General features: G+C 38.5%; 2 protein-coding genes across 3 annotated transcripts; one reads left to right on the top strand and one right to left on the bottom strand.

Annotated features, from left to right (window-relative positions):
- Positions 1-771: 771 nt before the first annotated feature.
- gk5 (glycerol kinase 5) lies at positions 772-19,125 on the bottom strand. The gene is made up of 17 exons (XM_015007155.2): positions 19,093-19,125; positions 18,431-18,751; positions 17,679-17,772; positions 17,476-17,551; positions 17,258-17,351; positions 13,595-13,726; positions 12,386-12,461; positions 11,993-12,054; positions 11,826-11,899; positions 10,034-10,094; positions 8,701-8,827; positions 8,471-8,575; positions 8,278-8,372; positions 6,266-6,369; positions 6,110-6,169; positions 5,776-5,909; positions 772-3,892 (listed from the first exon to the last, which is right to left on the bottom strand). Exons 2-17 carry the CDS (start codon positions 18,557-18,559, stop codon positions 3,738-3,740), a joined length of 1,578 nt encoding a protein of 525 aa, XP_014862641.1. The 5' UTR covers positions 18,560-18,751; positions 19,093-19,125; the 3' UTR covers positions 772-3,737.
- Positions 19,109-27,129, top strand: LOC106929934 (nucleolin-like). 2 transcript variants are annotated; one of them, XM_015007201.2, is made up of 14 exons: positions 19,109-19,239; positions 20,310-20,370; positions 20,459-20,521; positions 20,794-20,901; positions 21,805-21,873; positions 21,955-22,078; positions 22,172-22,329; positions 23,673-23,799; positions 25,282-25,433; positions 25,519-25,666; positions 25,743-25,876; positions 25,952-26,078; positions 26,183-26,358; positions 26,853-27,129. In XM_015007201.2, exons 1-14 carry the CDS (start codon positions 19,225-19,227, stop codon positions 26,858-26,860), a joined length of 1,470 nt encoding a protein of 489 aa, XP_014862687.1. In that variant the 5' UTR covers positions 19,109-19,224; the 3' UTR covers positions 26,861-27,129. The 2 variants fall into 2 exon arrangements, with proteins under 2 accessions (XP_014862687.1, XP_087870574.1); XM_088014448.1 differs by lacking the exon at positions 19,109-19,239 and adding an exon at positions 20,149-20,172.
- Positions 27,130-27,705: the final 576 nt, after the last annotated feature.

Genomic DNA, 27,705 nt, shown 5'->3' with positions numbered 1-27,705 from the left:
CAGCTGGAGCCGGCAGGACACGTCACCAGAGTCCATCATTTATTATTAGCCCTTTAATGACATGCACAATCCTCTTTGGAGAGATTACACAAAAGAATGAGCTGCTTCCCACACATCTGGGCTAACACATCCCTGTACATGGGCATTTATCGTGAAAATTTCGTATGAGAATTTTGATTTATCATTGCCTTGATCAATTTACATTAACATCAACAAACAAAACTGACATTATTGGTAAATATGTTTTTTTTTACTATTTTCTCCACTGTTCCACAATTATCAGTAAGTTTGAAAATATAATTAAAGTTACTGTGTGCAATTTAGTGATATAAATCACATTTCTTTAAAACTGCAGCATGTAACTTATCAAATGTGGTATTTTTACATATTGGTTAAAACTGTCACTGTTTAATATAGGACACACACACACATCTGTGTGTGTGTGTATATATATATATATATATATATATATATATATATATATATGAGAAATAGGTTATGGGATAATTTATCTGGAAAATTGTTTTCTTAAATTTCCAGACTTAATCAAAAATAAGCATGTTGGAATTTATTGCTTGTGTGACGTTTCTTCTCTATGGTAGTTTTAAATTCATTCCTGCACATGAGGCTGGCAAAATTTGACTTATGGTTCCAGATTCTGAATGGAGCCCCAACTCAAGTAAAGAAACTCTAACTGTATTAATAATTTCATTAATAATAAGTTATTCATCATAGTTATTAATAACTACATAAGCCAAACATTGATGCAAGTTTTGATTCCCAACACCATACTTTTCAGATTTATTTGTGACATGTGTTAAAAACAATGCATCAACCCTTCATCTTCATTGGATTGTGTTGGGCAATTGCATAAAAGGCTACTAAAAAGTTTACAAAAGTTTGAGGTTGTAACACCAAAAAAGTTTGAGAGACATGAATACTGTTTACTAGACATATTTCAGAAAATTATGTAAAATCCAAACACCACCCAGCAGGTCAGGGGTGAAGAAAGAGGTTTAGAGTTCTCAGTTACAGAACAATCATGTCAGAAGAATGTCATCAGAGTTCACACTGATCATACGACATCAACATGGAAAAAAAAAATCTACAATAATAAGCAGAAAAGTATTGGAATGTTTCTTTTTTCTGCCAGTTCAATCATTTCTTCTATCCCCGATCCTGTCTTTATAAACATTATGTCGTACAAACGCTCTTAAATACTGAGTACAGTGGCTTTTACAGGTTCAGAGGAATAATCACATTTTAACAGTGAGTCAGGATTTAACACCATTATAATTATAACATTATATACAAAGATTCACAAAGGGTTTAAAATGAAGTTGCTCCAAATTTCCCAAAGGAAACAAGTATTTTTTAAAATCAGGTCCTCATCTTTTTAAAATGACTATGCAAACATTTCATGTTAAATCACCAAAATGCAGCTTCATAAGAAAAAAAACACTGGTTCTGAAACATCAAGAAGTCAGGTCAATTTTCTTTTAATTCAAAATGAACTGAAGTTTGTGCTTGAATCTGAATGGATTCTGGCTCGTGTCCCAGGATTAAACATTTGGCACTCAGTTGTTGCTATGGAGCACTCATGAATTAAAAGCTGATAAGCCAGTCGTTAGCGTCATAGCATCGGGTTTTGTTATTTCATTAATGAGACAAAGAGACTGAGAAGTGAAATCCAATTTAGACTAGAATGAATAAAGTCATCTTCTGAATAAATGGCACTGTTGAGAAGAAATAGTGGAGCAGGAACTTCTTCATGCTGATGGTTCTTTATGGTCCCGGTTCAGACTTGGCAGTAAGATTCACTTAAAAACGCTTCCTAAATGATCTGATCTCAGTTTCCAGTTTGCTATAAAAAAAAAATAAAAAATTCTTCTGTTTTTGCTAATATAAATAATAATAATGATAAAAAAGGAAATTTCCATGAACTCTGCACTCTGACTGAAAATTTCTAAGGAGAATAAATGAAATTCTCATTTTAAAGCTGGATTTCTTATTTACTCAAATTATCTTTGAAAATAGAATTTGTTGATAATCTCTAGATCATGAAAGTGTGGCAAAGAAAAGTCAGAACACAAGAAATCTGTACAGAATCCATGGCGACAAGCAGAACATCAGCTGGTCTCATGTTTCTATGAAATCCTTAAAAACCTGAACTATAAAATAATCATGAACACATTGGAGGTTTATGTGGGGTTTTTTTTACACTCACCTCACAAAAATAACAACCCGTACATACAAAAAGTTTATACCTTGATCATCAAGACTCTGTGCAGGACTGAAGTTTTTGTCATCTCTAACCACTGTTTTGCACCAATGCAATTAAATGATTACATAGTATTTTTTTCTCAGATCTAAATATTTATATGAATTATAAAATAAACTGTCAGAAAAGTGCTTCAATCTGGAGAAATAACTGACAAACTTTCTGCTTAAAACACAATTATTTGATATCAATGTGTTTGTTGTGACAATGAAATTTTAGTTGTTTCATTGCCAATCATTTTGTATATAAAGTACTTTAGCCAACTGTGGTTTAGATATTCTATATAAACGCAGTTATCTTTGACTTGATATAAATTAAAATATGTATATATTATCTCCTGAAGGTTTATTTCAGCTTATTTTATACTTATTTTTGATCTTGTATACGTTTGGACCATTTGACTCTTACTGAAATATGACTCATTATGATGAACCAAAACAGATCTCAGCAACCTGCTGCTTGTACTGTATTTGTCTTACAGTAGAATTTTTTTTGCCTAAAAATCTACCTCCAGCTAGATACATAAATTACTCATTAATTTAGTTTTATTAGAGTTTTCTTAAAAAAGAATCCAATGAGGAGCTAATATCCCGAGTCAGGAGTGGACCATTAGCTAAGTGTTTGTGTTCAGACTACAATGCAGATAAGATTGAAGATGTACCGAGAAATCAGCAGGCGACCAGAATCTGATGATTTTTATAGTTTGATGGTCAGAAATTCAAATATCTGGTCTGCTTCCATTCACATATTTAAATGTTTCCGGGTCTAACAATAGTCCTCGGTTACTGAGGACAGAAGATTCAAAGTTAGCTACTTTCCTTTCCAATGAGATGTTAAACACAGATTCAAGATGGTTTAAAACATTGACTTCAAGAATGTCTGCTTTAAATGACTAAAACCCTGTTTTACAGCAGCCCTCACACACAGTGTTGATATAATCAATATCTGATTGCTAGTGATAAAGAAATGAGAGAAAAGCACTATTCGGTTAGCTTCTTTTTTTTTTAGTTCTCAAAGAGAAACTGGAATTTGCTATGGCTGCTTTCAGCAAGTCAAAGCTCTAAATGAAAAGCCAAAAGATTCTGGTCTGTACTAGGAGAGTTAAGCTAATAGCTGAGGTTCATGCTTAGCTTCATGATCTGATCCCCGGTTTGGTTGTTAGTGCCTGGACTGAACAGGGCCTTAGATCAGTTCTGACTTCCCTGGAAAGCTCAGAAGATTTTCATTTTCAAGTAACTTGTGGTCCATTATACACCTTCCACCAGGTCTCCACCTGCTGCAGCTTTAAGTACCGTGTCTTTAAATTATGTGGACCATGATTCACACAGATAAACAGTTATATTCATTTGAAGGCACAGCTGATGGAGGTTAGCTCTGTGTTTCACGCATACTCAGCAGCTGATGTGTCGTTTCCATTGGTTCTGGTCCAGACCCTTCCTGTTGGTGCGTCCCACAGTCAGGGCTTGTACCAGTTCATGGAGCGCCTCAGGGCTCTCTCCCAGCTCTGGAGGACGGGGTTGTATTCCTGACCGCGGCCGGCAGCACCTTTAGGCAGGAACACCTTATCAGCGCTCTGCAGCTTCTTCAGCTCTTCACGGGTCATCCAGAAACCTACAGAGAAGCAGATAGCATGTCTTAAAACTAGTCATCCACTTAATCTGCAATAATCTCATTACATAATGAAGTGAATAGAACATAAGAAAATAGCAGGACTCATTTCTGCTTTTGTGCCCCTAGTCAGCAAAATAAAAACAGGACTTTTGATCAGGAGCTTTCAAATGAACACTTGTCATGAGTTACAATATATTTAGAGTATGAACATTGAAAAAAAAGGATAATTAAAGTGACTGCTCGACAAAGTGGCTTTTTATGTCCTCCATTTAGGTAGAAGAACATTCCTACCAAATCTTAGACTCCTGGGATTGTTTATTTAATGCAGAAATATAAAAACCCCCCAATACAGACAGCAAAAACAGGAATATGTGACAGACCAACTTCCTAAATAAAGTCTAATACCTTAAAAATTCACCCAACTAGCAAACAGAGCCCATATTATAAATGCAGCTTTTCAGCGAAGGCCTCAGAAGTTTGTTAGAGAACATTAGCAAACAAACAGCTTCAAGAAGACTGGGGGAACACAGCAGGGAGGTCACAGAGGATGTTGGAGAGGTTTAAAGCAGATTTAGGATCTAGAATGATATGCCACAGTTTGAAGATGTCACAGAGCTCCGTTCAATCCATTATCTGGCACTGAAATGTACAGCAAAAATCCCAAGATGGATATCCATCTTAGTCCTGTCCATCAATCACAATTCGATGCCAAGTGGGAGAATCTGTTGACTGGACGACTAGAGCGCTCCACAAACCTGGTCTTTTTTAAGAAGAAGAAGAAACCTACTGTTGAAAGAACACATCTGGAAGTCCTGTGTGCATTTAGCCAAAGCAAACAAGCAGATGAAACGAGAGCAAAATTGAACTTTTTGGGGCGGCAAGCAAATCGCTGTAAGCATCACTGTGAAAACATCATCTCCACATTGGTACATAATAGTAGAAGCATGATGCTGTGGGGATGCTTTTCTTCGGCAGGGACAGGAAAGCTGGCTTGAGTTGATGTAGAGATCAATAAATCCAAGGCAATCCTGGAGGAAATCCTGTCAGGGGAGGCTGTGGAGGTTCAACCATCCTGATCATACAACTAGAGCTACAATGGAATGGTTTAGATCAAAAGACATTCAGGTTTTTAAAAGGCTCAGTCAAAGTCCAGACCTAAATCCATTAGAGAATCTTTGAAAAGGTTTCCTGTTCATATCCAATCTCCATCCACAAAGACAAAGGTCAGAAATTCCAGTATCCAGATGTGGGAAGCTGGTGGAGACAAACCCCAAAGACTCTCAGCTGTTATGGAAACCGAAGGTGGAAGTACTTATGCCTCATTTCCATGAGACATTACGGCACGGTACGCTCTGATTCCATTGTAAAAATCAACCCAAACAACCGACCTGTACCACACCATTCTTGGGCCCCTTTCAGTTGTAAGCAATGGTACAGTAGGACGTACCATACTTGTCACACAACACAGTCCGTTGATTTGGGGACAGAAAAGTGCCACTGCTTGTGTCACGTTAGTCACTAGTATGACATCAAGTTAGGCATTTGGGTTTAACTCGCAGGGAGAGTCTAACTGGCTCTCCTGAATACGCCGGACCGTAGAATACCCCACCGCACCGTAGAATACCCCACCGCACCGTCTCCTGATGTACCTCTCAATGGAAACAAGGTAATAGTACTGACTCTCAGGGCTGAATAGAAAGTAAAGCCAACAGAAATGTGGGGGAAAAAAAAAAAAATCATGCATAATTTTTTTCCACTTTTCCGTCATACACTATTTTGTCTTGGTCTGTCACATCAAATCCCTCCAAAATAAGAATTAATGGCTACAGGTCTGAATGCTTTTGCAATCTGGCATTATGTTTTAAATGAGTGTGTTTGCCTACCCACTCCGAGTCCAGCAACAAAAGCGGCCCCCAGGGACGACATCTCCCGGTGTTGGGGCCGGATCACCTTTCTGCCGAACAGGTCTGCAGTCAGCTGCAGGACAAAGTTGTTGGAGGAAACGCCTCCGTCCACCCTGAGGCAGAGAGGAGCAGAGTGCTCAGCTATCGCTCAAATCATTTCACTGTAACTATGTCAGAGGAGCATCTATCCAGATAATGTATTATCGACACGCCTGCATTAGCTGGAGCAGAGTCCAGTGAAGCTCAGGCTGACACACCCAGCTTGCTGGATACAATCCAGGTTCCACATGTAAGACTGGACCGTTAACCTCACCTGATCTTTGTGATGGGGATGCGGGTCTCTCTGAGCATCGTCTCATACAGCTGCTTGTTTCTGAGGAGAAAGATAAACCAGTAAGCATGAAGGAGGCGGAGACAAGTTCAAACAAGTACATGCTGATTTGTTTGAAGCCTGCCTAAAGCCAATCACCTGAAGGCGACCGACTCCAGAATGGCTCGGACCAAATGGCTTTTAGTCGTGGAAGGTTTGAGGCCCATCAGGGAAGCACACGCTCTGGGGTCATTCAGAGGAGCCTTTAATAGGACACACACAGAGGTTAAAGACGAGCCACCTATCCAAGTCAGTCGTCTCTTCATGCATTTCTGATTAATTCTCCAGGGTGGAAGGAAAAAACAAACCACAACTTCAATAAACTAAAAACTGGGAGACCAGTGGAACAAAGCCACGATGGACTGTAGCTGGTCATTTCTGTTGGTCTGTCACCAAAGTAACTGACTTGATGACAGATCTCAGCATTGTAAACACTCTAAACAACGGGAGAGTACAACGACGTCACGGAGAATCTAAGGAGGAGAATTTTTGGCTTAAATTGGGAAAAATCCTCTAGAGCTGTTTCTAAACAGCAGCACCATCCAACTTCATCAATCAGATGCAAGTACAAGTTATTAGTCTATGTCACCATTTGAAAAGGTCAACCTGAGATGAAAGGAAATAATTTTGGATGTTCAGCGACAATCCAGAACCATGGAGGTTCAAGCTTGGCTTTAAATGGAAGGAGCTGGAAACAGAAGCTATTAGGCTACACTGACCAAAATATGGTTGGAGAAATTCATCGATACATCAGCTCTGATTTCCTTCATTTTGGGCGATCGGACGTTACTTACATGAGAAACCGATCTTATATATTGTCCTCTTTAGCTCTGCTGTGAGAGAGGACTGATTGGTGTCATTATATAGAAATCCAGGTGGGACAGAAGTGTGGAGCTGAGATATGAAGTGTTTTGGTAGAAACTGATGCATACCGTATCAAATATTTAAATAATATGTTACAAACTATTGCTGTATATTGTCAAGAAAAAAAGAGGGTGAAGACAACAAGTTTTCTATGTCTACCAACTCCTTTTTGGACAATTTGCTTTGCGTTCTTGTCTTGTATTTGATTATTTTTATTCATGCCTGAAATCAAATCAAGTCTGGTTTGATTTGATTTGATCAAATCAAATTTGAATCAACACCCAAGCATGGTGGTGGAAGCGCTGAATCCCTGCCAGTGGTACAAACACCTAACCTTTTCAGGTGGATGGCAGAAACTAAACTTCTGGGAAGCACTCAGTTCTTGTTTTCTATAATCACTGAAGTTGACTGTTGTGTAATCACTCCACTCAATACAATACAGCAGTTCAAACATAAAGCACAAAATGAATGGAGAACACTTAAAACTACTTGGTTATTATTTTTCCTGGAAATGTTGACACAGTCATTCAGCCATTTGATTTGTGTTGGAGGAGGAACACAAACTAAAAACATGCAGGAACGCCGGCCATGTCACTAGGCAACATTCGCCTGGACAACGAGGGGAGGGGAGACATTTTCTAATCAGAACTAAAATATCAACATCCAGCAGAAAACACTTACAACTGCCAGTTCAAAATGGAGGGCAGAGGGGAAAAAAGAAAAGCATGTTACAGAGAGACAATGCAAAACCTATGGCGGCATATTAGGGCCATTGTAGGCAGAAAAAAAGAAAAGGAGGAGTAAATTTCTCCTAAAAATCTCAAGAAAATTAAAAAAAAAAAAAAAAAAAAAAGGAAATATTTGAGCTTGAAAAGTTGCAAATTTGCTAGAAATCTCAGAAATTTTGTGATCAAAAAAATTGTCTAGAAAAAAAAACTTGGAAATTTCTGAGTTTGAAAATTTGCCAGAAAAACAATATCAGAAATTTTCTGGAAAAAAAAGTAAGAAATTTTACACAATTTCAGAGTTCTTTTTCTTGAAAATTTATGAGCTTAAATCACAAAATTTCTGATTAATTTACTACTCTCTCATTTTTTTTTCTACCTACTATGGCCCTAATACACCGTCATAGAAACCAGATGAAAACCATTACCACAACGCATGTGCTTTTATTAGAGATGGAGATAGGCGTGTGCATAAAAATATAATACGTCATATGTTAGCAACAAATAAATGAGTGCATTTACCTGCAGGCCGCTGAAGGAAGGGACGAAGCATACTCCATCCGAGTCGCTGACACTGTAAGCCATGTCGCTGGTCTCTCTGACGTCTGAGAAAAGTTCTGCAATGTCATTTTAGACGTGAAGAGGAATAATTATTGGATTTTTAAAGAAAAAATACAAAACATTTCTACAATAAGCGACCCATTTCAGTCCTCACCAAGTTCTTGGGCCCATTTGATGGCAGTGCCCGTGTCTGCTGCATTGCCCTCTGCCAGGTAAACGACGTCTGAGCCGATCTTCCACCCCACCAGCGGATACAGACCTGCAGTAGACAGGTTGGAATAATCCAGCAGGATTAAAATCTGGATGAAAATAAAAAAAACAAAACAAAAAAAAAACAACAAAACAAAACAAAAAAAAAAAATAAAACATGTGCTGCTCCTCTACCTGCCACAGACGTGTGTGGTTTGCTCCCAGTGTTGATGTCCATGAAGGTGCCGGTTCCCATCGTGATTTTCACGTCGCCCACATCGAAGCAGCACTCTCCAAACATGGCCGCCTGCTGGTCCGCCATCTGCCACCGGAGGGCAGAGCGAGTTTATGGAGCAGGAACGAAAAACGCCAAGACTGCCATCCCATCAACGGGACTTCACGACTGTTTTGACCAAACTTAGAATGTGTCTGATGTTTAAGTAGGGCTGAAACGATTAATCGTGATTAATCATTAACTAATCATTAACAAATTTAGTAACTGATTAATCGTTCATTGAAGTATTGAAGTAAAAGACAATTGACGAAAGAACTGTACAAAATATATATACACTATATATACACTTTGCATTTTGGATAAAAATCATCTTTGTCTGTAAATCTGTTCTACCCAGAACTCACATGGCGTAGTTGTAGCTTTACCTGATTTATTAAAGGAAAGTTGTTATTGTATTCCACGCTATTAAATGTTTATCTTATTTTAAAAAAGGAGTATAACTTTATTGGTCTTTTTTAATGTATTTTCTATATTGTCTTAAGAGGACAAATGAAAAATCAGCAGCAGGATGTGCCGATTTCTTTATCTACTTCATTGATTGATAGTCAAAAAATTTTTTATAAAATAATCGATTACTAAAATAATTGTTAGTTGCAGCCAATAATGCCCTGCAACAGACTGGCGACCTGTTCAGGGTGACCCCGCCTCTCGCCCAAAATGTCTCCCTAGAGGTAGGCACTGGCACCCCTCCCAACACCACTAAAAAATTGGTGGATGGATGGATGGATGGATGGATGGATGGATGGATGGATGGATGGATGGATGGAGCCAACAAATAAAGCACTTTACACTGTTAGCCTGGCGTTTCTACTTGGCTGTGAAACCTTCCTGGAGGGGGCCACTGTTACCTACGACTTTATGTTGTCTTTCTATAGATGATACATTTCACCCAGTGTTTCTGTTTCTTCTTGATACAAAAACATTGCTGATATAAGAGCAGCGAAGAGTGGTCAGTGCTCAGGAAGCGAGGATGTACAAAAAAACATCACTCTGTAATTTAAATGGAGCAATTAGACACAGAAAAGCAGGAGATGAGGTCACTATCACCTATAAAATGGGCTTTGAATGTCTAATTAAACTTTGCCTGAGTGAAAATTTGACCAAGTACTTTTTTTTTTTGCATTTTAACAACACAGTAACTGAGATACGGAGGAACAAATGAGACAGTTTTATTGTGGCTGTTTATCATATTCATGCTGCTGCTGGTTTGTGATGCCAGGAACGTTCACTTACCACTGACATGATGGGAACGGACACTCCGAGGATGGACGGATCTGTGGAGCCGAACTTATGGCTGATGGATCATGAAAACAGAAACCAGAGACAACACATTATCTCCTGCTTTCGTCTCATCCATCAGCAATCTGTTCTAATGCAGGAACCGGACCAGGAACATGGCATAATGTACAATACGCTTCATCATAAAAACATGGTGAAATTATTATTAGACCCTTCACCCCCCACCACACCACACAAGCCTGTCCAACTACCTGTTAATGTTTCCACCTCACTGGTTTACCAGTGTGAAAGGAGGTTATGTTATTAATACACAGATATTAGTAAGTCATTATCTTTAAAAAGACAAAAATCTAAATCAAATCCACCTACAACCTAGTAAAAAAAATTAAGTTTCCCACACAGTTAAAGGGGCAGTGTTATGCAAAATTGTCTCTTTTGAGCTGCAGTGTCCAAGCTTCCGCCTCACAGAGTAGCCCTAACCAGCTCTGCTCCTTCAGACTAGCCAGCAGCAATTAGCAAATACCTGGTAGAACTGGTAGCTCATTATACAAGCTACCTGCCAGTGCAACTCTGGTAAAAATGTTAAGGGGTTAATAGAGCCATGCTGTGATGACTTCCTGAAGGTGGAGATTTTAAGGTGTGAAATCAGGAAGCAAAATTTATTTTTAGTCATATTTGATATGTATATATATATATATATATAGCATTTTATAATAACTGAAGGTAACATAGTTACTTGATTATGCTGTAAAACAGGGGTCCCCAAACTACGGCCCGCGGGCCGGATCCGGTCCGGCCCCCTGAACAATGCTGGATCCGGCCCACCTCCTCATACCAGAGGGCATTCAGTGTTTTTTTTTTCATATATTGTATTTTCCGGTTTATATGTGGATTTTTCTTCAACCACCAGGGGGCTTGAGCAGATGTAAAACTAACTTTCCCTCAATGGAATATATACTAGTCAGTCCCACTCACCGTTTCACTCACGGTTTTTTTCATTTGCATTCTGGGTAAAAATCTATCTAAAAGCGCGAATGTGTCGTCGCCCCCCCCCCCCTCCTTCGACAGTTTCAAAGACAGAACAGCCCTCCCCCCCGTCGACAAGAATTTTCTAAGGTTTCTTTCTCCAAAAACTAAGACCGGCCCCCGACCAGAGAAAGGAACACCTATGTGGCCCTCGCAGGAAAAAGTTTGGGGACCCCTGCTGTAAAATGTCAATATGTGCCTTGAAAACACACTATACTGCCCCTTTAAGTCTAAATGTAGTCATACCTCCAGCAGTTTTAGCTTTGAAATTGATTTTAGAAGTCTGTAAATAAACCGTAGCAAAACAATGGAGAAGCGCCAATCAATAGAAACAATAAAAAACAGTTTTTATGTGCATTTTCTTTTTAAATGTCATGTTGATGATTTATACTTCTTTCAATAATCAGTGGAAACATCTTGATTAGCATTACACCGATCGAAGCCTTCTTCTAATTGCTGAGTAGCTGTTCCCATGGGGATTTTGGTGATGAGCTGTGACGTTGGCAGGCCTCCTTCCCATCACCCTAATCTTTAGATCCTCCCACAGATTTTCTGCCAGATTCAAGCTGGGAATAAATTCCAAGCCTGATCAGCAGCCCCACACCTCCAGGAGAGAAAAGCTTTACAAAAACCAGAAGTCGGCCACACAGTTCAGATCGATGTTCATCTTGTTTTTAATGTCTCTCTGTTCTTCCAGCGGTAAAAACTTCTACTGACCAGAAGCTGAAACGTCGTGACTTGTAGTGAAGTTTTAACTTACCCTGTATTTTCTACTTGGGGGAATATTGAGAGGGGCAGAGAGACGAGAGAGCAGAGAAACTGACTCCAGCACATCTGTGAAACAACACATGACAGAGAGGTAAAAAAAAACCTATAGTAACCCCACCATGCTGAGCACAAAGGAAGCAGCAACATGATGTACCACACCTGGTAGGAGTCAAAAATCCCCGTTGAACTGGCGTTGGAGTAGTCTGTGGCGTGGACGCGACCTGAAACAGATTAGGCAGCAATATGTGAAGGAACTGTCTGGAAAAAAAAAGTCCTAATCGTTTGTTTTCCACTTCCCCTCCTGCAGAGGGTAGAAACATTCCTCAGAAATTGCAAGCAATCAGCGATGCAAGAGAAATGTGCGAGACAAAGAGCGCCCTGTCTGCACCTTAATATCCTGTTAGAAAGTCCATGGAGTCAAACTGGCAGGTTTGGATCACACATTTCTACAAATGCTCTCTGTGTCTACGTGGGACAGGCTGAGCAGCAGCGACCGACTGACTGACTGACTGACTGACTGAGTGACTGACTGACTGACTGACTGCCACCGACCTTTGGTGAGTTTGAACAGGAGCCAGGTGTCTATGGTTCCAAAGCAGCAGTTGCCTTCTTCGATCGCTTGATGGACCTGGAAAAAGAAGACGACATGATGAGGAAGAGGAGGAGGAGGAGGAGTACAGTCTGTTCCTGCTGGGATTATTGACCCGGTGTGGAGGTTGGTTTGGAAAATGAGCCACACTGAGATCATGTCTTTATGCTGCTCTCATTAAAAACTGTAGTGCAGTGAAAGTGTTGTTTCAGATGGCTAAACAAATTCTAGTATAAGTGAAATATAATCAGTTAATACAAAAACAGTTCTTAAGTGGTGATTTCATTTATTAATAGTAAAAAGAAACAAAGTAACCCAAACCAGCCTTAGCCCTGTTAGGACCAGACAGGCAGTCCTTTACGTCTCAGTGGGAGTCTTGGTCTCCTTTTCTTAGCAGGATTGTTTGAATTCAGCCCAGTGGGGACGTTTGAGCATGAACAGTCAGCAACCAGGCCTTCACTTTGTGTTTTGGAGCAATTCAGGCTAAAATGGCCGAGGTGCTTATGTCACTGTCCTGCTGTATTACCCAGCTTGACCTCAAGTCCTCAAACTTTTGGGATTTCCTGCTAGACAGCAGAATTCACGTTTCCATCAGTTATGACAAGTCGTTCTGGTCCTAAAGCTGGAAAGTCAAGCCCAGACCATCACACAACCACCACCATGTTTAACTGTTAATAACATTTTATTTTAAATATAAAGCTAGTGAATGATGAAGCACCTTCTAAAAAAAATTAGAGTTGCACCGATTGTAGTTTCCTGGGTGATCCCTGGATAATTTTCAAACACCCTGACCTGCCAATTCTGATTTTGGACAATTTAAAAAAAAATTTGGGCTAAATATTGTGATAAAGTAAAGGAGGAGGAATTCTTTTTTGCAAAGGACCAGATCAAACTGCATTCTACATTAACTCAGGTTAGCCTTCATGTTAATGTTTGTTTTTTTTCCCCCACTTAATTTTTAAAAAATTACCAAACAAACAAAAAAAAAACAGAACACAATTTGTAAGAGATCTAAAACCTTTGCAGCATTAGAGCTCAAACCCTCTGGAGACATATCGTTTTAATACATGCTTGTGGGTTTTACTTTATCCAGCTTGGCAGAAAACAGAAACACATCAGCAGAGCTTCATTTAAACTTCCTGTTGTGTTCACCAGCCGGGTCATCCACACACCTGCTTGTAGTGGGCCAAGACCCATACGAGGCGAAAGGTGACGTGCTGAGTGGAAAAGACGATGAGGCTCGCTGCGAGTGACCGCTTGTCCCGCGTCAGGAAGTAGGCCACCTTCATTGCGCCGTGGATTATCTGAGAGTATTGAGGAATAAAAATAAAGATAAAAAGAGAGTGAATGAGTGGTCATCGTGTTCAGCTCCAGCTCAGTCATGCTTATCTAAAACCCAAGTCAAAGTCAAATTGCTATCAGCCAATCAGTGGCGGGTAGCTGCTAGTTTAGTTCCATGATGTACCCACTGTACTGTTTTTGATTAACCAAATGATAATTGTATAGCAAAATCTGCTAAACAGAACAATAATAAAACTATGATACTTAAGGAGATCTGGTTAGAACACATTACAGACAAAGACGTTTTATTATTAGCATTTTTAAATGCAAAATGTACATTTTTGTAAAATGTTTGCTTAATTACTGCCCTGAATTTGTTGTTCTTTTAACAATTGGCTTTTTTTTTTGTTTTACTTGCATATTCCCTTTAACGATTAATCAATTACTAAATTAGTTGCCAATTATCTCAATAGTCGATTCATATCTCAATAAATGGGCCTGAAATGAGATGAATCGTTTCAGGCCTGGTTTCCACTCTGCAGTCAGTACAATACTTAGGCTGTTGGATGGAAACAGAGTTAAAAATGGCTGCTTAACCTGCAGAACTTGTTGATGAAATGCCCATTTCTACGCCCCCTTCAGGCTGCTGCTCCAAATGACAAACATGAGCCCCCACCCTATCAATCACTTACTGGTGTATCACAATGGGTGGACATGATGAGAACACAGTTACTCAGCATTTTGAGTAAGGGATTTAAAGAGATCTAAAATAATTACACTTAACAATTCCAATGTCTGGGAAAACGGTTTATAAGCAGAAAACATTCCCAGGTCTGATTCGTCACCCTGAAAGCAGTCAGCAAGATCCTAAAGGAAGTCTCCAAGCTACAGCCCACCGGCTCGCCTCCTCATTTGGTCCGGCCCCCTGAGCAAGACCAGAGAGCATTCAGTGTTTTTTTTCATATATATGTGGATTTTTCTTCAACCACCAGCAGATCTTGAGCAGATATGAAACTTAGTTTCCCTCAATAGACCCTTTTCACATGACGTCACACAACCTCCGTTTTGGCTCGAAGCTGTGTATCCTTAGTTCCGGTGTACATAGTAAGTAACGATAAAGTTGTCTATTTCATATATATATATATGTAAAATGGACACATATATATCTATATATAGATATATAGAGACATATATATAGAAAGAGAGATTTAGATATTTATATATATATATATATATATATATATATATATATATATATATATATATATATATATCTGACAGCATATGTTGATCAGACAGAACACCGGAGCATGGAGTTTACACAGTCTCTAAAACATTTGCCTGAAATAAGATTTGAAGATAGATCACGATTTGCAAACCAATTTTCTCTGACAACAAAATCTAAATTAGACAAAGGCTAGAAATTCTTCACCGAACAATACCTGTTTGACTATGAAGGTAGGTATTTTTGTTTTGCGTAACCGTTAGCTTAGCATTAGTGAATTTTGTTAGCTAGCTAAGTACGTGACATAACTGTTCCTTAACCAGAACTTTTTACTGTTTTTGAACTATAACGTTTTAGGCTCTAATCTTGATCAGATTCTTAAATTATAGACTGGAGTTGCCACTCATCCCATAAAATAGGGGTTTGTTTGTTATAAGCAGAGGTGTCCGGTGCCGCCGCTGCTTTGTAATGCCTTCCTCTAATCGGACCACTTTTTCCGGTAACGAATAATCTAACGAGCTCGTATTTCAAATCCAGTAATCAGATTAAAGTTATTTTTATGTCCTTTATTTTCCATTAATACAGAAAATGAACCTCTAAACGTTACATCACTGATAGGCGGCGGTGTATATGTTTCCTAACTGTGGCTAAAGCTGCTGCTAGCTGGTTTACTCATGATCGGAGGCTGGTTGGAGAATGGTAAATTGACAATGACTAATAACGGTTAGCTAACACGTAAACACTGTTTTATAAAATACAGAAAGTGAACCTCTAAACGTTACAGCGCTGACAAGAGAGTATATTTTTTCCTAAATGTGGCTAAAGCTGCTGCTAGGTGGTTTACTCTCCGATCGGAGGCTGTTTATTTTATACACAGTTAGAGAATGGTGATTTTACAATAATTAATAACAGCTATCTAACACTTAAATGCTGTTATTATTAAACTTACCTTTTATTATATCCTTAAGATTATGAGAATGCGGGAATTTTTCAGCTTGGTTCCCAAGGCAAAATCACACCTGAAGTAAAGATACCCAGGTTTGAGTTATGGCGGTCATTGTCTGACGTCACTGTGAAAAGGGTCTATATTAGTCAGTACCAGTCACCGTTTCGCTCACGGTTTTTTTCCATTTGCATTCTGGGTAAAAATCTATCTACAAATGCGAATATGTCGTCGGTAGTAATCCAGCCCCAGCCCCCTTCCACCCCTCGACAGTTTCACTCCCTCCCCAGTAGCTGCTGCTACTGTTGATATGACGGTGGATACTTGTACAATCAGAGAGATACACTAGTTTAACTATCAAGGACGCTGTGCAGGAAGGAAACCTTTGTTCTGTAAGAAGGCCAGAATAATGTTAACCAGGAACAACGTAAACAAAGACAAGGACTTCTGGAATCATGGCTGATCCTCATTTGGACCCCAGAACAGAGGAAAAAGCAAAGCATTCCAGAAAAGACGAGGAGGTGGAAGTGAAGCTTCTTAATTCAATTCAGCTAACACCAGCTGGTATGGTACGAGGCATGCTAACTTTTTTCTTCAGTTAAGAGACACATTTCTATTTATGTCTTTAGATTAAAATCTCAATCCATATGGATTAATTAATAAACAAGCCAATTAGATTAATGCAACATGTAAATATTGCTCTATAAAGTTTAAGGTACTTTGAACTTCAGAACTTTGGAGCCTGGAATTGCATTGTGAAAAACTTTGTGTTATTGACAAACACTGTATTATCGTCTAAACAAATCAATCTAATGTATATAGATAAAGCGGGTGATTTATTTACCTACTTCATGACTAAAAATAGTTATCAAGTATTTTTAATGGCCATAAAAACAGTCATTTTAAAAATAGTCATTTTTTTAATAGGTTTTATTGCATCACAGAAATTATTGCGCTAAACTATTTTAATTTTTGTGATTGCTTGTCAATAAATCAGTTTATTCCAGAGATCATCTTTTCTTAACAAAGAAAAGAAGATTTATTTATACTTCTTTAAATAGTACAAGTCTAAGAGCTTCTTGGAAAATCTCATTTTAAAAAATTAACTTAAAATATTTAAACATTCAAATCCCTATATGATTACATAAATAATGAAAATATACTTTCTTATGTGATGTTTATTAAAGATATATAAGAGGTAGAGATGTCAAGGAGCCCTGTGATGGACCTGCCTCTCTCTCTCTCTCTCTCTCTCTCTCTCTCTCTCTCTCTCTCTGTCTCTCTCTCTGTCTGTCTGTCTGTCTGTCTGTCTGTCTGTCTGGATGGATGGATGGATGGATGGATGGATGGATGGATGGATGGATGGATGGATGGATGGAGACCCACCTTCATGATGCAGGACCTGTTCCAAGACTTCACCAGGTCTGCAGCTCTCTGGTCCTGCCAGCTGATGAAGTTGTGAAAAGGAACCCCCGTCCTCCTGTTGAAGTTCAAACACAACGAGAGAGAAGAGGAATTACAGAAAAGTCAAACCAGAAGCGCTCTTGCTCACTTTCCAGTTTCTCAATGAATGACAAACTGTCAGGCTGTTTCATTTCTCTGACCTGTCCCAGGTGGTGAAGGTTGCTCTCTGAGTGGAGATGCCGAGGGCCTCCATCTGGCACATCTGGACTCCTGCATCTGTAACAGGAGCGCAGCAAAATATCAGCGTAATACTGGAACAGTTGAAGCTGCTTGAATCCTGTTGGCATTGCTGCCCTGACACAGCTCCAGATGGATTTGATAACAGGACGTCGTGCAGCTGTACCTTGCACTGCTCCTTTGACCACAGTGATAAAGCCTTCCCACAATGCATCTGGGTCCATCTCCACGTGTCCCACCTCTGGGTACAACGGGACAACCTGGAACAATCACAGGGAATAATCTGACTTTAAATGTGGCAGAGAAACAGGTTTATGCAAAGATCTGCTAAACACTTAAAATACTTCATAACCTTTCTACATTTCTACATTTGCAGGGCATTTTGTTAGTGTGCTAAATAATAAAGCAACACAAAGCGGTGCAACTCAACAACTTGTTGCTAGGTAACTAAGAAACATGTCAGTTAGTTCATACCACCAACTATGCTTGCTTAGCCCTGAGAGGTTGAGGGACTAAAGGATTTCCTCTGCCTACATCCCCCAGAATGCTAAGCGGTTCTGGCCCTGAGTTCAGATCCATCAGTTCTGGATCTGAATTCTGTCATATCTTGATCAAGTGTCTGTCGTGATATTGCTTTTCTGTCCAGCCCTAGCAACAACCCAGCCAAAGCTAGAGTGAAAAGGTTTAGATCACAGTATATCTATGTGTTAGAACGGCCCAATCAAAGTCTAGATCCAGATGCTCTCCATCCAATCTGACAGAGCTTGAGCTATTTTGCAATGAAGAATGGACAAACATCTGTTTGTTATTATGTAGTACTTTCTGTTACTGTACCACATACAATCCCATTTAAAAGTTTACAACCCCATGAAGATAGCGGGTAAAAACTGAAGAATCTATTAGATGTAAATATAATACCTTGCTGGTGCATAATCCTCGGATCCTCGCCTCCTTGTCGTACACATGACATCTGATTGACGTTGTGCCGACGTCCACCGACAGGATAAAGCTTTCCTTCGTTAAGCCGTTTCTCCGACTGCCCATCATTGTAAACGTCAGATGAGTTTACAAAAAGAAAACCCTAATTAGGTGTATCGAGTGTTTCTCAGAGGAATCCCGGGTCCTCCATGGTCAGCTCACACCGGCTCTGTTTTGAGCCTGTGCAGATGGTGAGACTTGATCAGACTGTAACTCGAACCCTGAACTTTGGTTTCTTTGGACGTCCAGTTCCTGTCCAACCTGCTCAGAAACAAACATAGGGCGGTAGATTACATTTCCGGGCAAACAAAGCTACAATATGGCTTATAACGTACCGACATCCTGGAAATCTGTGAGAAAAGCTAACACGATTACGTATCCGCATAGTCTCTACAGACTGGGTGGTGAATAAATAGGGAGACTATTAGATTCAAGCTAAAGCTACATGGCTAACTGTTAGAAATAGATATTTAAATGATTATTAGTTTAAAATGAGACTATTATAAACCATTATATGCTACATAGGTAGAATTTACAACGTCGACGGTTGTCATTAAAGGAGGAATTCACAAACTGTTCATTTGTAGTTTTCGCATACGCACCGGTACAGCACCGCGCTGTCCCTGCCGGCATCCGTAGATTAGTATGACACATGCGCAGTGTGTAGCATACGCTTAAGTTGCATCTGACCCACACGTGTGTTTTTCTGTCTACACCTTCTGTTGGAGCATAACATGGCAAAGAAACAAGTAAGAATGGTATTTATGTTCATATTAACTGCTGCTGACGGCGTTTGTAGACAACGTAAGTTAACTGTTGTAAGTAAACCGTCAAGCTAACAAGTTAGCTTGTTATTTAGCATCTTAGCTAAAAAAACATGGAACGTCTGCGTGAAATAACTATTTTAGATATTAGAATTTCGTAACAAGTTAAATGTATTTTTTAGTGACGATAACTCTATTAACTCTATTATTACTACCATTCTGTTACTTATAGACCTGTACGTTTTTTAGTCACTTTCTGAGACTACGATATAGGTGGAAGTATATTAAACGTGTTAGCAAAATATTAGAAAACTTGGAACAAATTGTCATACAGATCTCTGTTGGTGACATGCCTTATTTCTCCAGATTTATGCATACATAAAATAAATACTTTTGTGAAGCTTTTTAGCATCCTCATTTTTCAAACTCTGAAACAAAAGGAGACTATTGTTTTGTGGGATCCAGGAGATGTTGAAGAAATCCAACAGGGAAATACATTTTTCTGAGGAAGCAGCAAAAAAAAAAAAAAAAGGAGTTGGACATTAATCCAAAACTTAGAAAACAGATACAGTTAAGTTACAAATGAAAGACCTGATAATTGTGAACAGGAGAAAACAGTGGAGCCTGTGCTGTTAAGCTGGAAAATATGTGCAGGTTCCTAACATTGATCTCTGGAGGGATGGCCTTTTTTAAGTGTTGAAAACTTACCCAAAATTTTAATACGGTCCAGTTTGTAGGAAAGATGAAGGATTATCTGATAGTTTGGAGTGCAGTGTCAAAAGTCTACCCACCTCCAAGTTCAGAAGATGGCAAAAATAATTTTCTTAGCCTTTGTAAATCAAGTCATGAACATTCCCATCACCGGTCTGGAAATCCATCAAAAACTTAAAAAAGCATCCAATTTTTTTAATGCTCTTGGTGAGTGAACTTACCGCTTTCAAATGTTAGATTTAAAGACATCAGCATGCACATTTATAAAACCCGATTTGACTGACAAACAGCCAGCAATGCAGACCCATAACTTTCTTGTTTTTTTTGTTTGGTTCTTTTCTTAGAATAAGAGACATAAAAAAAGCCAAAACCACAACACAAAGGAAGAGAACACACACAATAATGGTAGGTAATTTTATCTTAATGCTTCATATGAAGTATACTCAAGTCTTTTCATTTGCATGATAGTAATAAAATCATTTCATTGTACCAGATTGGCAGCCAGAAGAGAACACAGAAGTGGAGATGCGACAGGAGGAGAGTGGAGACGAACAAGGTACTGTGACTCATAACGTGCAACTCTGAGAGGTATTACAAGCCGGATCTGAGATATGTTTGTCACAATACACACAATTCAATCTGGACACATTATCAAGAATAATAATAGCTTTATTAATAAGGACAAATAGCATAGGGTTCATTTATTTAAATACAAATAAGTTGATTAAGAACAAAATGGCAAGAGTTTTAGTGAAACGCCTACTTTACAGCAGCTTTTTGACAAGTCCAATAATTAATGCAAAGTTCTTTTCCTCTTTTTCTTTTAAGATCTTCAGGTGGACATTGAGGTAAAAAGAAATGTCCCCACAGTAACGGTGTCTTGGGAGAAGAAGGATGCAGAAGGAGAAGAAGACAAAACAAAGAGGACAGGTGCTGGTAAGGGTTGTTTCTATGGTGATACTGTGAGCTCTTAATTCTGGTTCAGTTTTACTGATCAGAAGTTTGTGACTGATTTAAAAATGTCTGGTTATAGTAAAAGTTTGACCTGCTGGTTTCTCAACAGGAAATGATATAATAACACACTGGAGCATCTTCCATGATGCACTTTCTAGGCTTTGACTCAATGACACAAGCATAACAATAGGAATTAGGAGGGGCTTACGGCAGTGATGGGTGCTTCACATTTTAGAGAGAAAGTTTCTAATAGCAGAAAAGAGCCTAAAGATTTGTCGCTAGTAGCCTTTAAGAAAAAGTTGCTAAAAAATCATTAAGTTGGCAACAATGCACTAGACCTCATCTCGACCTCATCTCCACACTCAGCCACGCCCGCACAGTGTCTCTTGGTTCCTCCCACTTTGGTGGAATTATTCCAAATTTGCCTGGGGATGGGGTTTTCCTTTCACAAGGGGGTTTCTTACACTTTAAATAGCTTCTGTGCTTTGTGTAATTTCATTTTAAAAACTCTTCACAGGTACTTCAAGAGAGCTAGCATTGAATTTCTTCTGTCAGTAACAGGGTTCTCCCTGAAGACTGTTGCTGTCAGTAAAACGTAGCAGCGCTTGTGTGGGATGAATTTAGTTTCTAGTGAATGATTTCAGTTCTGAGCTTAAGATCAGTCCATGTGAAATTGTTTGATTCTTGTTACTGGGGGTTTAGAATAGTGAAATAATTAGAGGAATCGTAGCTCAGTAATGAATGAATGTGGTTAATAGTTTGTTTATTTTTCTAAAGATGCATTTTATTTCTTAGGCTGAGACTGTTTCTCTTTACAGCTGTCATTGGAGAATAAAGCTCTCTTTAATGTGTTGGTTGCTGATTGTCTGAATTTGTGTCTTACAGTAAATAGAAAACGGAAAGCAGACGCTGCCTCCGATTCTTCCCCGTCAAAGAAAACCAAACCGACCGACGGTATGAACTCATTCTGTGGTGGACGCCCAAACGCCAGCTTCTTTCAGTGAACGGTGCTTCACACGTTTTCCTTCGTTGCAGGTCTTTGTCTCTATGTTGGCAACCTGAACTTTACCAAAACATCAGAGGAAATCAGAAGCTCTCTGGCAAAGTGCTTCATGACGCAAAGTCTGCTGTTTCAGGACATCCGCTTGGGACATTCCAAGTGAGTTTGTTTAAATGTTGACGGCTGAGTTTTTTTTGTTTTATAGCTGCTGATGCATGAAACAGTTAATAAAACAACTTTCTGTACCTGTAGGAGGCATGCGTTTGTAGATATGGCCTCAGATATGGACCTGAAGAAAGCTTTGGCTCTGAATGGAGAAGAAATCCTGGATAAGCCCATGAAGATGGCAAAAGCCAAAGTTAAAAGCAATGACCAGGGCAAGTCGAAAGCGCCACCTGTGGATAAGAAAGGTAAAGTTGTAAAGTGGACCCCAGATATTCAAGGGGGTGAGTGTCTCCAGCTCAAGACGCCCTCTAAAACATTTAGAACTGCCTATTTGCAAACGCCAGCCAATGCTGTGTCAAGTAGCATAATAGTAGTATAAATATTTCAGCTTTCCAAGCTGCATTTTCTTTGAATATTTTAGATATTCACTAAGGAGAAATTTGGAGTTCTGTTCCACAGAAAAATTGACTAACAGTCTGTAGTCCACAGTATGTACTGACCTGTAGAAGTGATATCAGAATCTATTCTAAGAACACTGAACCTCACGCCCAGAGAAAATATATTTTTTAGTTAAAATACTATTGACAACCTGATAATATTTAATTATTTTTCTGTACAAACCAGTGGCACCAGCATTCTGCATGCAGTCAACAGTTTCTCAAAACAGCTTAATAAAACGAGCTGCAACAATGTAAATGCCAAGTTGTTGCAGGTTTTGATAAATTGAAATTGGAAACTGTTTTAATTCAGTTAGCAACATTTAAGCAAAACTATTCAGTTTGTGTGATTCTCAGAAGAGAAAAGAGCACAAAAAAAAAAGGGCCTGGTAACACTTGAAGTGTTACCAGGCTTTTAGACTAAACCTGGTAACATTGAAAAGTTTTTTGTTTTAAACTAAAAAAATTATATATAACTTTTAGCATTTTTTTCTGAAAAATCTGAAACAATATCACTTGTATTTTAGTTTATCAGAAGACATTAACATTACGTAACATTTTTCACTCCCAGGAAACCCAGGGGTTACTTGTTCCCTGCATTAGTTGTCTCTGGCATCTCCGCCATTTTTCTTTTCACCGTCACAAACTTCTCCATCCCTCTTCCTCCATCAGTTCTGTGAATAGAAACAGACTCTGCTTTTAGAGTTGCAGTCATATTTCAAATTCAAAGCTTTTTACATTAATAAAACAATATTCATATAAAAATATTGTTAATCAAAAATGTGCGTAACAGTGGTGTTTGATTAATTTGTAATGCTGGAAGTGGCACTACAGATGTTTTTCAACCTAAAGTGTTTTTTTTGTTTGTTTTTAAGGCATTAAATGTGAAAAAACATTGAACAAAGTGAATGAAAAATAAAAAGCAGCCTGATGGAAAATGATACAAAAGCCATATTTATTCACAGATTGTAACTTTTTGAGTTTAATTTGAGGTCAGTTGATGGAACTTCTGCTCCTGTTTCTTCTTTTGGAACCCGGTCATGATCCTCCAGCATGAAACGGGGAAAACTTGTCATCTCTTCCCTGGTCTTCTGGTTGTAAACAGATTTGTACATGTAAATGATTGAGCATTTGATGTTTTGTTTTGTCAGTGAAAGACAAGCGGTGTTTGTTTCTGAAGAACATCCCGTACGACGCAACCGAAGAAGACATCCGAAAGGTTTTCCACAAAGCCATCTCTGTTCGCTTTCCTGGAGGAGCCAAAAGTCCGACTCATGGGTGAGAGTTTGGACTTTTTACGGTTTCTCCCTGCTACAGTTGAAACCAAAAGGTTGAATTGTACAAGACGGGTAACTAAGGGGGGACAATATGGACTTTATGTTTCATCATTATGTATTTTTATTCTGTGTTTAGATAAAAAGACACATGCATCCTTTTTTTTTTACTACCTCTCTCAAAGTTAAATTAGAAGAACTTCTTTTGTTTTAGGTCGGTTAGATTATTTCTATTTACTAAACGTCACAATAATAGAATACAGTTGTGATAATAAAAATGATGAAAAATTAGTTCTTTCTTTTTTAGGTAGCTGTATGGCTGTGCCTGCATGACAGCATTCATAACGCCACAAACACAAATATTGTTCTTGGAAAAGAAAAAATGCTATTTAAAACAGTCTGTTTCAGAACCTACTTAACTAAGTGTGATTTATATCACTAAACTTCTCACAATAACTACATTAATATTTATTGACACTGTCGTGGAACAAAAACTGGTGAAAATAGAAAAGAAACACTTCCTATAATACAGTTTTTGTCTCTTAACATCTTTAATTCAAATGTATCAATACAACAATAAGTCAAAACAGTCTGATAAAAGCCTAGCCCTGCAGGTAACTCACTGCAAAGAAGTGCTGAAACTGAAAAACAAATCAAGATCAATGGAATAAAAGAACATTAAAGCAGAAGTGCAAATGTTTTAATGGCTGAACATCTCAAACTGAACATTTCATGGCTGAATATCTTATGGACTGCCCTCCATCGTAGAACTTCATGTGCAATGTGTTTTTTAGTTGCATGATGTTTTTTTTAGGCTTTCAGTTCAATGTGAATATGACCAAATACAGAGGAAATGTGTGTAAACATCTGATTTCAAAGATATTGATGAATAAATCTTTGACTACTTCTTTCTGTCATTATTGTGGCATTTATCAAATAGATATCATTTTTGTAATTCTAATTCTCAGACAGGTTTTTGATCTGATTTACCTTCAGACAGTAGCTGCATTTCCATTACAAATGTGTGCAAAACTATGTCAATATCTTGCTAATGTTGGACAAACAACTTCACAATCGCGTTGTTCCCATTAAATAAGAAACAGTTAAAATCCCATGTGATGAACCACTTTGTGCACCATCATCCACCAACCACTTCCTGTCGTCGTCTTCTTCATGGTTTCCACCAGTAGTAACATCCGGTTGTTGATCATGTGATGCGAAAAAATATTTCCATTACAGTTTTGTGAAATAAAACAGTTTTGATCCAGCAACAACCCCCCACTTAATTCTATCACCAAAACCTTTTATTAAGAAAACAAGATTATTTTTTAATTAGTGTTTCTATTAAGCTAATCTAATTTAGAAATATCAAATTATGTAGTTATATGGTCAGTGAAAAGGCAGATAATGAGGGGGGAAAAGGCATCATCTTTTTATTGATGTTTTGTCACAGATTTCTCATCTAATTTACATTTTTTTCCAACAGCATTGCCTTTGTGGAGTTTAAAAACAAAGCCATCGCTGTGGAAATGCTGAAGAAAAAACAAAAAGCTCAGATTAAAGGCCGGAACCTGATCATAGATCGTGTACAACAAAGAGAGGCTGACAAATCCAAAGCCAGCGGTAAAAAAACGAAGGGTAAGAAGACCTCATCATCAAATAAAGTCTGTTAGCTGCCTGACATTTTCAAAAATGATTAAAGAGATCCTCTTAATTCCAACAGCTGCAGCTCCTCCAAATAACATCTTATTCGTAACTCGTTTGCCTGAAAAAGCAAAAGAAATCCACCTGAAATCCGCCTTTAAAAAAGCTGTTAGTGTGAGGATTCTCACACGGCCAGGAGTCACTGCAGGGAAAGATGAAGTAAAACGGTAACCCGACGCTCAATCCACTCTATGGGACGGATTCCCTTCAGGACCCTCACCAAGCATTTGTGACTCTCTGCAGGTTTGCCTTTGTCGAGTTTGCAACTGTGGCCCATGCTGAAAAAGCGCTGCAGGGGGCCAAAACCGTCAAGCTCTGCAACCAGAAGGTCAAAGTTGAAAGGGGTCGCATTGGTGTGAAGCCTGTGAAAGCTGAAGGTACTTTAAGATTTATTCATCAGTTGAATGTGCCATGCTCTCCAGAAGCGTGTAAGTGAGCGGTTTTGTGTTTAGGTCTGCAGAAAACCCTGTTTGTTGCCGGCCTGGCTGAGATGACGACCGCAGAAACTCTTCAAAGCGCTTTCGACGGAGCCATCAGTGCAAGAGTCGCCGTTGATAAGAAGACCGGAACTTCAAAACGGTTGGTATCGCGTGGTTTTATCAGTGGATCGTGTTAGCTTTTTATTAAAAAAAAACAAAAACATCTTTTCCTGATTACTCTGCTTTTTACTATTTTTCCTCCAGGTTTGGATTTGTGGAATTTGACAGTGAGGAAAACTGTAAAGCTGCCAAAGATGGCATGGAAGACTGTGAGATCGACGGCAGCAGAGTCACTGTAATTTACGCCGCACAGAGGGGTGAAAGTTCATCTGGACCTGCTGGGGGGGCGTCGCCTGGCACACACCGCAGGAAACACAAAGGTACACGGGACGGCATCACTGTGAAACCAACACAGAAGGGCTGGAACTAAACGTTGTTTTACTAATCGATTTATTCTGGTAATTTTATTGGCTAAAACACAACAACAGCATTCCTTCATTTGTAACAAAGGAAGCATCTGCAGTAAAACTAATCCTTCCAACATCAACATGTGAAAAGCTCAGGCCTTTCTGCTGGACTGATCTGGTGATTGATTCTTTGGTTAACAGATTAATAATTGGACAGCAAAAGGTGCTTCATAAGAGTTTTTGTTTTTACAGAATTTGAACCTAAAAATATGCGATGATCTTTAAATTGGACAAAAGTTTTTGTCCAATTTTATTTCTGAGCTGAACCCAAGCTTCTTTATCAGTTCAGTAAAGATGTTTTGTCTGGCCTCAGTTTTTTTAAAGAGACCAAACAAAGTGTAAAAATAATTTTTTTTAAATGTGTTCTTTAAAGAAGAAGATGATCTGCTTGTCTTTTCTTTCTTTAGGTAAATGATGTGGATGTGGAACGTCCCACCAAGTTGCTGAAGAAGTGAAAACTACAATTTAACTTCTGGAAGACTTTTCTGCTGCTGTTTCTTTGTTTCAGTTTTTAACACCTTTAAGCTTCTTTCAGTACAACTGTAACATATTTTTAAACAGATGTTGTAGTTAGAAGTCATGTTTTGGATTGTAAAACATTCACTATTCATTTATTAAAAGTTTGCCAATAAAAACATTGTCAGATGATGTTTTCTACCGTTGATAAACATACTTAAAACCCAACCTGGTGTTTTTGGTGTTTGTTAAATATTAAAAGGTCCTGCATGTAGTAGATACAGTATCCTAAAGAAGCAATGACCTTCATGTCCTTTTGACTATTTAAGTACAAATAATTGATTATTTTCTAATACATTTTATAGCTTCTAGAATATTCATGAATAGCAGCTCAAGGCTGCTTCTCCATGTTTGGTTCTGGTTCTGGAGATTCAGTGCAAAACCAGAGTCAGAAAACCTGAGAGATCTGGAAGGTTAATACAACATCAGATGTTTAATGTGTTGTGGTGTTAAACTCTTCAGTGATTTATAAACTAGCAGTATTTTCAAGTGTAATGACTCTAGAACTGGTTGTTGTACTCGATCTTCATGGTTTTAAGTTTCAGCTGCAGCTGTCTGTTTTTTTGGGGGGTGGGCTTTTTGTTTTTTTGGTTTGTTTTGACAAATTATTTTTGAAAGCTGCCAAACAGGTGTTGAGAAAATAAATTTAAAATAAGCTAGTTTTAAAACTTAACATGTCTTGATTCAAATGGCCTAAATTGTGGTTTTAAATCAGTAACTTATTCTGGCCTATTGACCTTTATT

Source organism: Poecilia mexicana, unplaced genomic scaffold (assembly GCF_051168715.1).
Source record: "Poecilia mexicana isolate PSO_F unplaced genomic scaffold, ASM5116871v1 scaffold_17, whole genome shotgun sequence".
NCBI lineage: Eukaryota > Metazoa > Chordata > Actinopteri > Cyprinodontiformes > Poeciliidae > Poecilia > Poecilia mexicana.
The sequence above is the reverse complement of the archived record's forward strand: the minus strand, read 5'-3'. Positions and strand labels throughout refer to the sequence as shown.

Coding starts and splice junctions, on each gene's coding strand:
- LOC106929934 (XM_015007201.2), top strand. Junction 22,330..23,672: donor GCCACCTGTGGATAAGAAAG/GTAAAGTTGTAA, acceptor TTGTTTTGTCAG/TGAAAGACAAGCGGTGTTTG. Junction 26,079..26,182: donor AAGACCGGAACTTCAAAACG/GTTGGTATCGCG, acceptor TTTTTCCTCCAG/GTTTGGATTTGTGGAATTTG.
- gk5 (XM_015007155.2), bottom strand. CDS start 18,559: ATGATGGGCAGTCGGAGAAACGGCTTAACGAAGGAAAGCTTTATCCTG. Junction 17,352..17,475: donor ACCTTCACCACCTGGGACAG/GTCAGAGAAATG, acceptor GAACTTCAACAG/GAGGACGGGGGTTCCTTTTC. Junction 5,910..6,109: donor ATCCCCATCACAAAGATCAG/GTGAGGTTAACG, acceptor TCTCTGCCTCAG/GGTGGACGGAGGCGTTTCCT.